This window comes from Lepisma saccharinum, chromosome 1 (genome assembly GCF_977018435.1).
Source record: "Lepisma saccharinum chromosome 1, izLepSacc3.1, whole genome shotgun sequence".
Taxonomy (NCBI): domain Eukaryota; kingdom Metazoa; phylum Arthropoda; class Insecta; order Zygentoma; family Lepismatidae; genus Lepisma; species Lepisma saccharinum.
This window is the reverse complement of record NC_139229.1, coordinates 19,331,108-19,346,803: the sequence shown is the minus strand read 5'-3', so window position 1 is coordinate 19,346,803 and position 15,696 is coordinate 19,331,108. Positions and strand designations below refer to the sequence as shown.

Genomic DNA, 15,696 nt, shown 5'->3' with positions numbered 1-15,696 from the left:
CTGTAAAGTGATTCAGTTTAAAATTTTCCACAGAAATGAGCACGAATTAAGATTCGCGTATGCTTAGTGCTGAACCAATAGTTTCTTATAACAAGGCTTGTGCGGACTCTTCTTAGATTTACGTCATCAGTAGTAGGTTGTATATGGTAACGATGCATTGTAACTACGTGCAATGTGAGTTTTGCACTTTTTCATTCAACACACACACTTGTTTTCTGTTTGCTTTTCTCCCCTCTCCACATTTCTCTCTCTCTCTCTCCACTTTTCCCTCTGTCTGTCCCCCCTCTTTCTCTCTCTCTCTCTCTCTCTCTCTCTCTCAGACTTGAGTGATCGATTGATTTCGTTTTTAATTTACTTCGCTTTTCTGCTAATATCGAAGATGAGGATGATGATGATATGATGAAATTGATGAAGGGAAACTCACAAAGATGTTCAGATCGGGATTGAAGCCCGTTATCCTTGGTATCGTAGCGGGCTGTGATAACCATCATACTCTCATACAGAGAAAGAGAGAGAAAAATTATCACTTTCTTCTCCTCCCCCCCTCTTCACATTCTCTCTCTCCCTTTACTATCTCCCCTCTCTGTTTTTCTGTCCATCTGTTTCTCATTTTCACCCTCCTTTGTCTCATTCTCTTGCTGCCATCGTTGCTGCTTGGGTAAATCGCGACGATGAGCTGATTAAATTGACGACTGGACACACGGACCAACACTACCCTCCCTTATTACCCTCTAATTAATTTACTAAACTAAATTGAACATTGTGAGGATGATATGATCCGGGAGCATAAAAGGTAAGGCTCTCGCTGACCTCCAAGGCGTAATGACGTAACACTCTACTAAACAGACTTGATTGATTTTGATTTTGATTGATTTGATGTTTAAGTCCACTTTATGCACAGTAAGGCTAATCGGAACTGGACCTACAGTTTAATGTGGGATCCGAACCACTATGTGCATCCACCGGGTTCGAACACAGGACCCCTTGATTACAAGGCAATGACGCTACCACTGCGCCATCGAGGAGGCCCTCTACTAAACAGACGTCCCAAGTACTAACCTTGAGCAAGACATGGATGTATCGTTTATCTTCATGGTCGCGATTAATCAAGAGGTAGAAAAGCGACAAGTCCTGAAGGGTGTAGTCTTGTTTTTGTCGTGCTTTTTTTAAAAGGTAGTCTTCAATTTCGAGAACTCTTTCTTTTCTTTCGAGGGAGAAAGAGAGAGTGGGAGGAGAGAAGAGAGAAAGAACGAAAGATGAAAAGGAGTATTTCCCTCTCCCTTTTTCTCTTTCGAAAGAGAAAGAAACTGAGAGAACGAGAGGAAGAAAGAAAGAGCGATGAGAGATGGGGTAGAAAGAGAACAAGACACTCCTTCTCATTCTTTTTCCCTTCAGAGAGAGAGAGAGAGAGAGAGAGAGAGAGAGAGAGAGAGAGAGAACGAAGAGGGGGAGAGAGAGAACGAAGAGGGGAAGAAGAGAGAGAGAGGGGGGAGGGAGAGAGAGAGAGAGAGAGAGAGAGAGAGAGAAAGAAAGAGACGGTATCAAGGTAGGCTTGCATTCAGTTCTGCATTGTCTCGCTATAGTTCTGGACAAGCTTAAAGAAAATCTGTGTGAAGAAGCGTGTGGCCACCACATGTCCACATTTAAGAATTGACAACATGGAAGAGACAAATTGTGTCCACAAGCCTCGTCAACATCGTGAGGATGATATGGGTGCCAGTTTCTTTAAGTCTGTCCTGAAGTATACCATCCCTACTTTTTAAAGAAAGAATGAAAGAACGTGCTTTGCTAAATGGTTGTGGAAATGCGAAAATGTTCCATTCTGTTCTCTAAAAGAAATCATGTTCCTAAAGTGTGATTTATATAATAAAATGTCAAGCGTACCGCACTGTGTTCTAAGAATAACACTCGAAGGTACTGTTGACGGCGTATCCTTTTGTTGAGAAGAGAAGATATTACGCATCCAATGGGCTTCTGGAGTCAATAGTCTCGTTGTTCCGAAAGCTGCGTTTCACAACCTCCAACCACAGAGCAGCCACAGTCCATGGAAACTGTAGATTACGCCATCCGTCTCCATGGATACGGATTCCCCGCGTTATTGTGCCCGCACATACAAAACGTAATTATCCAGGAAAGTTTTCATCAAAATTTCCAACTGCAGGAGGTTTCGAATTGAAGTGGTTTTCCCGTGGAGGCTTTTAGTGTATCTCCGGCAATTTTTCCACCTTTTCTGGATCCCAGAAATTTCTTCTGTTAATGCTTCTTCAGCAAGATTGTGGTATATTTAACCTCCCACTTGTGTGTTGAGAAGCGATTTATACTACTGTTCGATCCTCTTGAATGGGTCGGTGCAGGTTGTAACATCCTTGAACGTTACTCTACTATTTATATCAATTAAAGGTTTGTGTTATCTTAAGATGAAGCGAGTCGATATCCCTTTGAACCGATAACAGGCCCGTACCTAGGGGAGGGATCATGGGGGCCACGCCCCCTCCTTCCTCGAGCTACGAAATCCTTGAATGTGTACGTATAAGAAACTACAAAAATAACACTGACGATTTTTCAAATTTGTCAACATATCAATTTTTTGCTTGCATAAATGAATGGATTTGTTGTGAAGAGAAGCAGGCAATATTAGGTAGTTCTAAACCATTGATGCAAGGCTACCAGACGTTCCAATTTAGTTGGAACAGTCCATTCCTTGTAATTCCTGTCCCAACATTTTTTGAACTGTAATCGTAATGCGAAAATGTCTCTTTTTTGGGGGGGAGGCGGTTACTCACACTTAGACATGTTCTTTATTATATTAATAATTGTTAATACGTATCATTTAATTTTTAAATATATTATTATTTTCTAAGTATAGAATTATCATGACTGTTCAATGGTGCTGGTTTCAGAAAATTAAAGGAATTTGAAAACCGTTAATTTGCGGAAAATAGTACTATTCGAATACTTCTGAGAATTGACTGTAAACAATAAACACTAAGGTGCACGCAGGGTGACGGTCATTTTACGCAACTGAGTTGCTGATTGTTGGGTTGAAGGGGGTATATTTCTCCCGTTCCTTTGGACCATATTATTACAACGCTACAATAGTACGTTTAGCTTATAGCATTGCTCGTTACATCTAATACTCCAACAGCATTTCGCCGACCACCGTTACGACGCCTGGCGTCCTGGGTTTGAATCCCGGCCTGGGCATGGGTGTTCTTTGTGAGTTTGTTCCTTCATCAATTTCATCATATCATCACTCCTGCTCATCGTCGCGATTAGACGAACTGGGCAGAAAAGCGACATAAAATAACTTAATTCAATCAACCCCACAGCATTTCGAATCTTCTCTTTGTTCCACAAATTCGGATCTGCCCCCACCCCCACAATAAAATCTTGGGTACGAGCCTGACCGATACCGATAATCTTACCGATTCCAACCGATACCGAAAATTGAAATACAGTAAAACCTCGTTAATCCGGACTAATGGGGGGGATAAGTTGATCGGTTTAACGAAAGTCCGGATTAACTGAAATAACCTAAAAGAACAGTAGAAAGTGCATTAAAACTCTGTTTATAACAACAGGACACGTTTATTATGGTGTATTTAAAGGGCATAGGCCTAACTACACTATACAGTACAGTACAAAGGCCTCAACTATGGCGCAGTGGTAGCGTCATCACCTTGTAATCAAGGGGTCCCGGGTTCGATACACGGTGGAGGCACGAGTGGTTCGGATCCCACTTTAAACTGGAGGTCCAGTCCCGTTTAGCCTTACTGTGCATAAAGTGGACTTAAAATCAATCAGTACAGTACAAGGTCTAATGGAAACAGAATTTCATCAGTGATTGACTGCCTTTTCTTTGGCAAGTTCTCTTGTTGACTTCTAGCCACATTTAAAACTTTGCATTCTGCTTTTCTTTTTGCCTTTTGCCTGTCCGGATTAAGCGGAGTCCGGCTTAACGAGGTTTTACTGTAATTCAAAGTTTTTCAAAATATTGATCAATATTAGTGTAATTATTCAACTCCAATTATGTGTATCAATTTACCAAGAAAATTAGCTTTAAAATATTCAAGAATTAAATCAGAATATTGAAATAAATGTTTTGTTCACAAGACCCATCTTTTCACGCAAAACTGGTGCAAAATAGAAGACAAGATTCGAATGTTGCATAGTTTCCAAGGATAATTAGACTCGGCGAAAGTGTCGCGCCGCATTTTTGCATACCCCGTGAAAAACTAAAATGCCGGAAAAGTGACGGCTGGTATTGGTACATAAATTACAATCGACACTTTCCGACACCAGAATCGATACTTTCCGATACCGATACATCGGCATCGGCTCATCCCTATTTTAGACCGAAGCGACACGGCAAAACATTCACGCGCATTCGCGAACAACAGAAGGGGTCGTCACGATGCATCGCATTGAGATAACGGCCCAGTAAAGCTTGTCGTGTCGCTTCGGTTCGGAAGGTTGCATTTATTTCTGATGGTCGGTTTCCAAGCGACACGTGTCTCTTTTCTCTTGTCGCGTGTCGCTTTGGTCTCAAATTTCACACACAGTGTTCTCAGACAAGATATACTAGATTTTAAACATTGGTTTAAGTCCGCAGACTGTTGACTTTCTTTCTTTCCTTTAAAAAAACCGCTATGATATTCCAACTTATAAAAATTACACCTCTGCAGAATCCCTTCTACAGCATTTAAGTAAATCTTCGCGTGGTTTGCTTTCTCTGGTGTCCAAATATCTATGACTCCACTGGCAACACTGCAGAGGAAGGGTTAAAAAAGAAGCGTCGATTCTGGTGTAACTTTAGTTGTGGTAAATTATCAATAATTGGTCAATAAAAGTAAGTTAATTTTAAGATGTTGTTGTACACTTAGCGTCTTTTTTCCTCTAATCTCTACTGTACCTTCTCTTCCAGTGACGAAACTCTCGCCAACTCGACAGCCAATAACACCGGATAGCGCGACGGACGACAAAACTGCTCAGGCCAAACAGGAGGAGGAATCTAAACCGAAGTGAGTTTTTAGCGCCTTTAACCTGTTATTATATCCATACCCGTCATTTATGTTTAATTCAGGCATTCTGGCGACCAGATTTCTTCATTGGACTTATTGTTTCACGAAGACGTCTCAGGAGACGTTAAAAGCATCCTCAGCACCTTTCTTTGACAGCTTGTCAATTCTGATCTTATGATTGTGATGTTATCTTATTGACTGATTGATTCCTTTATTTGACTTCGCTTTTGTGCCACTTTTGGCTAATTTGCGAAGATGGGGATGAGCGATGACATGATGAAACTGATGAATGGACTCTCAGAAACATCCATGCCCAGGCCTGTATTCGAACTCGGGACCCCTGAAGTCGTATCGCGATGTACTGACCACTCCGCCACGTGGGCCGGCGATGTTCTCTTATGTATGGTTTTCCACGTCACAGTAACTTTCAATTTCCTTAAGACCAGAGGTTGCTACGTATATGCAACCGGGTGATATTAGGGAGTTTTGACGACCCCTATTGCCTACTTTCCACCTCCTCCACCGACCTAGTAGCCCTATTTTCCAGTTTTCACCAATAAAATACATATCAAAGATACTGTTTTAATAAGGAAAATAATAGGTTTATTTTAAAAATATTTCAAGTGTTACTATGTCAAAGAACACGCTTATTGCAGGTGTTAATTTAATACCTAAACTAGCCAAATTCAGTGACGAGTGGTTAGCACAGCGTGTTTCGGCGACAAGGGTCCCTGGTTGGAATCCCCGGCCTGGGTATTGGTGTTCTTTGTGAATGTCCCTTCATCAGTTGCATCAAATCACTCATCCTCATCGTCGCGATTAGCTAAAATTGGCATAAAATAACCTATTTCAAACAATTTATATAGATATACATATATAATGGTAGCAAATTAACAGTAAACTCCTAGCTTAAATTGCTACACGATTTTATCATGAGAAGCAGCAGTAACTGCAATTATTTTTTGTCTGCACACAATCCAACTCTTTTTAAAAGAAATAGGTACACTTATGTAATCAGAACTAACGTTTTGGCTCTCCGGTTTGGCGCCCTACGAGTGCAGCGCCCGGCCCTTAAACCGCCCCTGCTTTAGAGATAGAGTAATGTGTTGGGAAGGTGTTTAATGACCTAAAAATGGTTTTAAAATGCATATATGACCTAACAATGGTACACATATAATCCATTTTTTAAAATAAATAATGACCAATAGATTTTAAAAGTAATTTCCCTACTGTTAGTTCATTACCAATTAATGAGTTAATTTTGGATAGTAATTTAATGATTCATAGTGCAAAATGTTTATATTTACTATAATATGTTCGGGAAGAAGAAACATTCTAATCAATGCAGAACTGACAAACATCTGAAATCAAGTTACAGAATATTACTCTGCAATGTAATTTAATTGATAACGCAAATTAAGGGTGGCTTTTCACAATAAATCTGAATTAAAATTGAAAAAAATAAACACTTTGCGCAGATCTCATATGCGCTTGAGTCGAGGGGTCACGTACAGTCACAGGAAATATAAAAATGGACACCTAGAACCTGAAATTTTCTATTCCTGGCAATGAGTCTGAATGGGAAAATCACTCCTCATCCAGGCGCTATGCGTGTTGTCTAACTCTACGACGCTGCTAGAAGATGTCATTGAAAATTTGCTAGGAACACATTGCAGGGAAGCGAGCATTTCAGGATCTAGGTGTGCCATTTTTATTGCCTGTGACTGTACATTCAGTTCCGTCTACAATCCGGGTTACTTGCACGCGCTATGCGGGCCGATTTCTAGCGGCATAATATCCAAATTAAGGCACTGTATGTATTTCCCACGTGTTCTGTCTTTTAAAGGTTTCTGGTTTGAGTTGGTGTTTTAAGTGGCCTGTGTGCACAGTAAGGCTAATCGGGACTGGACCTACAATTGTATAGGAATGTGTTCTTGTTTTCATTATTTGGTTTTGATGATGTGGGTTAAATTACTTTTATTCTCAAGAGATGGCGTATGTGGTCCATGTATCAGCTGTTTGCGTGGGCGCCAAGCAAAGAAAACTGTTAGTGAGTGAGAAGCAACATGGCGCGAATCACGGTAACCACAGCTGGACATTACTAAGAACATACGTCGTCTAAAGTGATTAGAATTGCCTTTCAGTGATACTTCATGGTAGTTAGTGCATTACAGGTAGAAAATAGATGTCTCAAAAGAATCAGCGTGTGCATTTGTGATTGTGTTTTCTTACAAGAATCAACGCAACTCCAACATTTTTATGGTCCTCCAAGCCTTGGATGTCTTACATCTACCTGACTTTGTGAACTGTAAACTTTGTGGTGAACGGTGTGTTCTAGTTTTGCATTGACATAGCGTGGTCCAGTTGTGTGGATTCGTGTCTCAAGAACTGAACGTTTCGTGCGGGTGGCAGAAGGGACATTCCGGAATCTCGATACTAAATTTATTGCGTAGCAAGCATATTCAGAAGGCGGGGAAGGAAATCAGCTGATTCTTCGTGAGAGCAGTGCAGCAGTGTTTCCAACCGGCGAGAAGATTGTGTGTCCAACATCGGCAGCGCTGAAGTTTGCAGGTAATCAGGCTCGTTTTAGTACCATTTCCTTTTCCTTTCTTTACATTACATTACGTTCATTAATTGCATTATTGTGACACCTTATCAGTTATCCTTTCACCATGACAGAGGCAGAGATTAAACGTTTAAAAGTTGTGCGAGGAAGCTACAAAGGGCAATTGACCCGTATGAAAGCATTCGTCGATGCATTTGACATTAATATACAGAGTGTTCAGGAAATTAAACTGAGATTAAGTCATTTGACTGAGATGTGGGACAAATTCAATGACGTTCAAACCAGTTTGGAACTTCAATCGGAAGCATCCGAAGAGGAAGTTCACAGAATAGAATTTGAAGAAAAGTACTACAGCATTAGGTCTCAAATGGAGACAATAGTGATGCGGCATGATCAAATGCATCAGCCCAGTGTTAGTACTAGTTCTCTTACGTCAGTTCAGTCTCAACTTAGACTTCCAAAGATTTCCATACCCTCTTTTGATGGAAATTATGAAAACTGGCTTCCATTCAAGGACAATTTTAAAGTGTTGGTCCATGATAACAATACATTACCAGCAATACAAAAATTTCATTATTTGCGGTCCTCTTTAAAGGGACAAGCCAGTAAGCTCATTTCAAACTTGCAAGTCAGTGAGGCAAATTATACAGTAGCATGGAACTTGCTCACTGAAAGATATGATAATAGCAGGCTTATTGCATCACATTACGTTAGTGAACTATTACACATAAAGTCGGTGCGTAAAGAAGATGCAAATGAATTGAGACAGTTTGTAAATACAGCAACCTCAAATCTGAATGCTTTAAAGGCTCTTAAACTTGAGGTGCCTTTGGATGAAGTCATTTTATCACAACATTTTGTATCTCATTTGGATCACAATACTCGTAAGGAATTTCAATTATCACAAGAGCATGATTACTTTCCTACCTTGTCAGAATTATTTGCATTTGTAGAGCGCAGGTGTCAAGCTTTAGAAAACATGAAACCGACACATAGTGACACCAATGCTAAGCAGTTTCAATCACATGATAAACAAGGTAAATTCATGAAACAAAGCAACACGTATTTAGCAACATCCACTAACATTCAGTGCATGTACTGTTCCGCAAATCATACTTTGTACCAATGTGAGACTTTCTTACAGGCAAGTTATAAACAGAAGCAAGAATTTGTGAAGAAGAAAGGTCTTTGTTTTAATTGTTTATCTTCAAAACATTCATTGAAATTTTGTAAATCTGGAAATTGCAAAATTTGTAATTTGAAACATAATACTCTCTTGCATAGGGATACACCTGAAAGACCAAGATCGTCGAGTGTCAGTAACAATACAAGCAATAGACAACAATTGAATTCTAGGGTGTATCCTCAAGAAAGCAACAATGGGGCAAGAGATGAAGCACCTCAATCTTCATATTGTACAGTCAAAGAAAGACACACTTCACAAGTTTTATTGTCAACTGCCTTAGTGAAGGTAAAAGGCAACAATGGACAATTTCATTATTGCAGAGTCCTCTTAGACAGTGGGAGTCAGTCAAATTTTGTAACTACATCATTAGTGCAGAAACTGCGACTGAAGAAAGAAAACTATGTTGTTCCAGTCCAGGGAATAAACAATTCGTGTCTTGAAACTAAACATTGTGTAGATGTTGTAATCCAGTCTAGAACATCTAATTATACAATAACAGTGAAGTGTCTTGTGTTACTAAAAATCACAGGCGACTTGCCCACACAGGTAATCGATTGCAGTACTTGGAATCTCCCAAAGGATATTCAGTTTGCTGATCCTTCATTTCATCAGCCAGGCAGCATAGATTTGTTGATTGGATCTGAACTATTTTTCTTGCTACTACGTTCAGATAGAACAACAAGAATAGGAAATTATCCTGTACTTCAAGATACAGAGTTAGGATACATTTTAGCAGGAGCTATGCCTCAACAATGTGAAGCACCTACAACAGTTACTTCATGTTTTGTACGTACTGAAGATAGCCTTCAATTACAATTACAGAGGTTTTTTGAGTTAGAAGAAGTATTCATAAAGACCAAGAGCAAAGAAGAAATGGATTGTGAAAGGCATTTTCAAGAAACAACCATCAGGCAGAAGGATGGTAGATTTATGGTTAGGCTACCATTCAAACCAAATCATACTGAATTAGGGAATTCGTTTCAACAAGCAGACAAAAGATTTCATCAGTTGGAAAGAAGATTAACAACACAGCCAACACTCAGGCAGAACTATTGTGAATTCATGGACAATTATGAATCATTAGGCCACATGAAGCAAATTAAAACTACTGATGAAGAGAACAAGGAGTCATATTACCTACCGCATCATGCTATTATTAGAGAAAGTACTACAACACCTGTGAGAGTTGTATTTGATGGATCATCGAAAACAGACAGTGGACTATCCCTTAACGATGTTCTAATGACAGGGCCTACAGTCCAAGAAGATCTATACTCTATTGTACTGAGGTTCAGAACGCACAATATAGTTTTTACAGCAGATATAGCCCAGATGTTTCGCAACATTAGAGTCCATCCTTATGACACTAAATATCAAAGAATATTGTGGAGAAAATCACCAAACGAAGAAATACAAACTTATGAATTATTAACTGTAACTTATGGCTTAACCTCATCGCCGTACCAAGCTGTTGCAGCATTACAAATGCTTGCACGACAGGAAAACGAAAACTTTCCCAATGCATCCAGCATATTATTAAGGGATTTTTATTGTGACAATGTAGCATCAGGAGGTGATAACATTGAAACTATGCTCAACTTACAGTCTGAACTGAATGAACTCTTGAAACGAGGTGGATTTATTTTACGCAAATGGTGCTCCAATTGTGAGGAATTGGTGCAAGCAGTACCAGAAGAACACAGAGAAGTTCATTTACCATTTCAGTTCAATAATGAAGCAGAAATAAACACATTAGGCCTCATCTGGCAACCATCAACAGACAAATTTTTAATTTCGTGCAAAGTAGCGAAAGATGGAGACTTTTGTTCACCATTAACGAACATAACCAAACGACAAGTTGTGTCAATTGTTAGCTTCATATTTGATCCACTGGGACTTATCAGTCCAACTGTCATTTTATACAAGATGTTTTTGCAGAAACTTAGGAGTTGTAAATTGGAGTGGGATGAACAATTAGATTCCGATTTAAGAAACCAATGGACGAATTTGTATCAACAACTACCAGATATAGTTTACATCCAAATAGAGAGATTTGTACTGACAACAGAAAAGACAAATGACATTCAGATACATGGATTCTGCGACGCAGCAGAAGGAGCTTATGGTTTTTGCATTTATATTAGATCAAGAGATGAGTTAGGAAGAATCAATGTTAAATTACTGTGCGCAAGGTCAAGAGTAGCGCCAATAAAAAAAGTTACTTTGCCACGACTAGAATTGTGCGGTGCTCTTCTATTAGCTAAACTAGTTAAGAAAACAACACCAATTTTGAGAATTCCAATTGACAGTACATATTTTTGGACAGATTCAAAAATCGTACTTGGGTGGCTAGCAGCGTCCCCCACTCGATGGAAAACCTTCGTAGGTAACCGTGTTGCACAGATCCAGGAACTTTCTGTTATTAACCAATGGCATCATGTCACATCTAAGTGTAATCCAGCAGATTTGATAACAAGGGGAGTAGAACCAAGAGCCCTCAAGGATTCGGAAATTTGGTGGAATGGACCTACGTGGTTAAAAGAAGATACTTGGCCATTACATGTTATGGAAAATAGCGAACTTGAAGAATGCATAACAGAACAAAGGAAGATAGTTACATCAATGTTTAGCAAGATACATGGAACAGAAGCAGATTTCATGCTGAGATTTTCCACATTACAGAGATTGCTTCGTGTAGTAGCAACATGCTACAGATTCATTTACAATGTTAAGAATCCTGCTTCGAAGAGAACAGGAAACTTTTCTTATGTTGAATTACGTGCAGTACTGATGAAATGTATCTTAATTGTGCAACGCATTTCATTTCCACAAGAAATTCATGACTTAGAAGAAGGACAACAAGTATCAAAAAATAGTCCTATCAAGGATCTTCATCCATTTATTGATGACAGACAGCTGTTACGAGTTGGTGGAAGACTCGAAAATTCAGAATTGCCATATGAGAGCAAATATCAATTAATTTTGCCTACCAAACATCATCTGACGCAACTCATAATTGAATCAGAACATCGTCGTTTATTACATGCAGGGCCTCAATTGTTGATAAGCTCTTTAAGACAGGAATACTGGATTCCACATATCAGACAAACAGTAAGATCTGTCTTGCATAAATGCTTAATATGTTTTAAGTTGCAAGCCAAGGCGTCACATCAACTCATGGGACAATTACCAAGCCCAAGAGTCACACCATCACGTCCATTTTTAAATACAGCAGTAGATTATGCTGGTCCTTGTATCATAAGAACAAACAGAAGAAGCAGAATCACTACCAAGGGATATGTAGCTATATTTGTGTGCATGGCTACTAAAGCAGTGCATATTGAAGCAGTTATTTCCTTAACGTCAGACGCATTTATCGCTGCTCTACGCAGATTTGTTTCTAGAAGAGGAAAATGTCAAAACATATACAGTGACAACGGGACTAATTTTGTTGGAGCTAATAGAGAACTGAGAGAACTCAGTCAACTCTTCAAAGCAGAACAGCTAAAAGGTGGACTTGAAGATTTTGCAATAAAAAATGGAATCAACTGGCACTTCATTCCAGCTAACGCGCCCCACTTTGCAGGATTGTGCGAAGCCGCTGTAAAGTCTATGAAATATCACTTTAAGAGGATAGTGGGAAATGCTACTTTGACATACGAAGAGCTTGCAACATTATTATCGCAAATTGAAGCATGCCTCAATTCCCGACCCCTGACCTCAATATCTGATAATCCCAGTGACACCTTTTACTTAACACCTGGTCACTTTCTTATAGGGTCACCTCTCATGTCCATACCTGAGCCTGATTTAACTAACTTGCCCCAAAACAGTCTTTCTAGATGGCAACACATTCAGCAATTACAACAACATTTTTGGAAAAGATGGTCGAAGGATTATCTACACGAACTACAACAGCGTCGTAAATGGACGGCTTCAACAGAAAATCTTCAACCAGGCATGGTGGTTTTGGTCAAAGAAGACAACGCACCTCCACTTACATGGAAAATAGCAGTAGTGGAAGAGACGTTTCCTGGTAAAGACGGTGTAGTGCGTGTGGCAAAAATTAGATCAAAAACTGGTTTTACTAAAAGACCAGTGAACAAATTGATTCCCTTACCTAATGACAATTGAATTAGCAAATCTGTTGATTGGAATTTATCCAATCAAGAGGGGGGAATATGTATAGGAATGTGTTCTTGTTTTCATTATTTGGTTTTGATGATGTGGGTTAAATTACTTTTATTCTCAAGAGATGGCGTATGTGGTCCATGTATCAGCTGTTTGCGTGGGCGCCAAGCAAAGAAAACTGTTAGTGAGTGAGAAGCAACATGGCGCGAATCACGGTAACCACAGCTGGACATTACTAAGAACATACGTCGTCTAAAGTGATTAGAATTGCCTTTCAGTGATACTTCATGGTAGTTAGTGCATTACAGGTAGAAAATAGATGTCTCAAAAGAATCAGCGTGTGCATTTGTGATTGTGTTTTCTTACAAGAATCAACGCAACTCCAACAACAATTTTAAAGTGGAATCCGAGATGTAAGGGGTGACCTTACACGTAGGCGCCCAAAAGTCAACCTCACGTCCACGTAGTACACCCTGGACTGCTTTCTCTAGACGAACGAGGCTCTGGCGACTGGCACTATAGCCAGTATAATTCTTGTGTGTATTGTCCTGTTTTTTGTCCTTGTGTGTGCTGAGTGCCCCTTTACAGCCTCAGCTTTTAACGAAAGTCAGAATAGTTTAATGTTTTAGTAACACGACACTGCAATTATGAAATTGTAGTTATGGTAAGGGGCTGGACCCCGTATAATGTATCGGGTCAAAATAGCCTAAGTGCTGACGCACCCAAAGTTTTAAATTCATATTTAAAGTGAAATCCGAACCACTATGTACCTCCACCGGGTATCGAACCCGAGACGCCTTGATTACAAGGAAGAGATGTAAATGGTTGTATAACGTGAGAACAGTAGAGAAATGCCGAAACTTATTTCTTTGTAATTCGATAATTATATACTTGTTATTATGCAGGGTGATTTTTTAAAAAACTCATGGTTTTCTTTGTTGTGTAAAATTTGTAAATGAAGTATTATTTACATGCGGTTTGTGGCAAATGAATAAGGAAGGATGGGAGATTTATTGGAGTATGTTTACCGGTTTATATGCATCCCGGCTAATATCGTCCACGCCTAAACAAAAACAGCAAATATTCACCAGTGTACCCTACAATAACATTGAAGTATTGGATTTTTGCTAAACTGAATTAATGAAAATGAAAATGAGTTCTTTTTTTTTGTATTCACTCAAGCATAAATAAAACATAAAAATTATGGCACAAACATATGACATAACATCTCACCTTTAAAGAACACGCCGTTCCATGTTAAGGGCTGTCTGACATAGTGTTTCTGCGCTAATGTTCGCAATTTCAGTGATAATGTTCTGCTTCAACATTTCCAGGGATGTAGGGTTGTCTGTGTACACACGTCCCTTTAGGATGCTCCACAGAAAGAAGTCAAGTGAAGTTAAGTCTGGAGACCTCGGAGGCCACAATCCCTTTGAAATAACCCTATTCGCAAAGAAACTTTCAATCAGTGCCATACTGTCATGCGATGTATGGCATGTAGCACCATCCTGTTGAAAATAACCCTGTGTGAGTTCAATGTCGTCCAAACTTTCAACAAATTCCATGAATATTGCCCTGTAACGCTCTGTGTTCACTGTTTCATTGAAGAAGATTGGACCCACTATAGCTACGTGATGCAACAATTACGCAAAAGCACACAACTTTCCAGCCCAACAATATAACAGCTCAGTTTCCTGGTTATTGTTGACAATGACAACGGTGCTATCTACAGGAGGAAACTTAAACCTCCGCACTGCATCCAAACCCACAGACCATATAGACGCGAAATGTACACTAGTTAATATTTGCTGTTTTTGTTGAGGCGTGGGCGATATTACCCGGGCGGTAAACATACTCCAATAAATCTCCCATCCTTCCTTATTCATTTGCCACAAACCGCATGGAAATAATACTTCATTTACAAATTTTACACAACAAAGAAAACCATGAGTTTTAAAGAAATCACCCTGTACAAGCATTCTTTTCTGATTGGTTTAATCACAGTTGCAATTTGAATACAACCCTAAAACCACTGTACTGAGAAACAGTAGACGAGTTGTTTCATTTCCTCTTAAATTTTCTTCAGTTAGGATTCTTCCTCTTCAATTTGTCTCTCTTCCCTTCAATCCTCAATGCGAAAGCTTCGAGTTATCTAAACACTCGTTTGTTTTTGTTTCCCGCAGTCTCCTCCAACCTTTCCCCCTTTGATTCGCATAAAGAGGGCGTTCTTCTTTCAAAACAAAATGCACAATGGGTTTTTGTTCTTATTCGGAATATCAAGCGATTTGCATACTCGAATGTGTGTAGGTAATCCTTTCTTGCTCCCTACGCACCAATGCCATTCAAATGTCTTTTGTAGGTTCACTAAAACCTTTCACCGAAATTACTAGCATCTAAGCGATATCACTGTAAATTTAGTGTATAAATAAACATAATTACAATGGCTGAAACTGAAATGTTCTCCTGTTGTCTCTAAAGACACCACCGATTGGAATGACTGAAACTGCCTTCAGTATCGCATGAAGTAATGCGAATATATTAAAAATATGAAATGGATTTCACCGCAAAAGCTTGAGCTTACGTTCTATTGTTAACAAGAATATTAGAGCAACAGACACATTGTCCGTTGTCAAGATTCCATACCGAGTACAAAACGAACGGACTGCAGATAAACGGAAATTGTTTGTTATTTAACTCAAGAAGGGAAAGTGTAGGAGCAGCATGAATGTGGGGTGTGCCGAAAATGTTTGAAATATGAAAATTATATGTATAAGTAATTAAAATATTTATTT

The 15,696-nt window shown here is 39.3% G+C and overlaps 1 protein-coding gene across 1 annotated transcript in view; it reads left to right on the top strand.

Annotated features, from left to right (window-relative positions):
- Fife (regulating synaptic membrane exocytosis protein fife) overlaps positions 1–15,696 on the top strand; it is a 428,989-nt gene that overhangs the window by 214,401 nt on the left and 198,892 nt on the right. Inside the window, exon 4 of the mRNA XM_083129431.1 lies at positions 4,925–5,021. Coding sequence (XP_082985557.1) covers positions 4,925–5,021 — 97 coding nt within the window. The remainder of the gene's footprint in view (positions 1–4,924; positions 5,022–15,696) is intronic.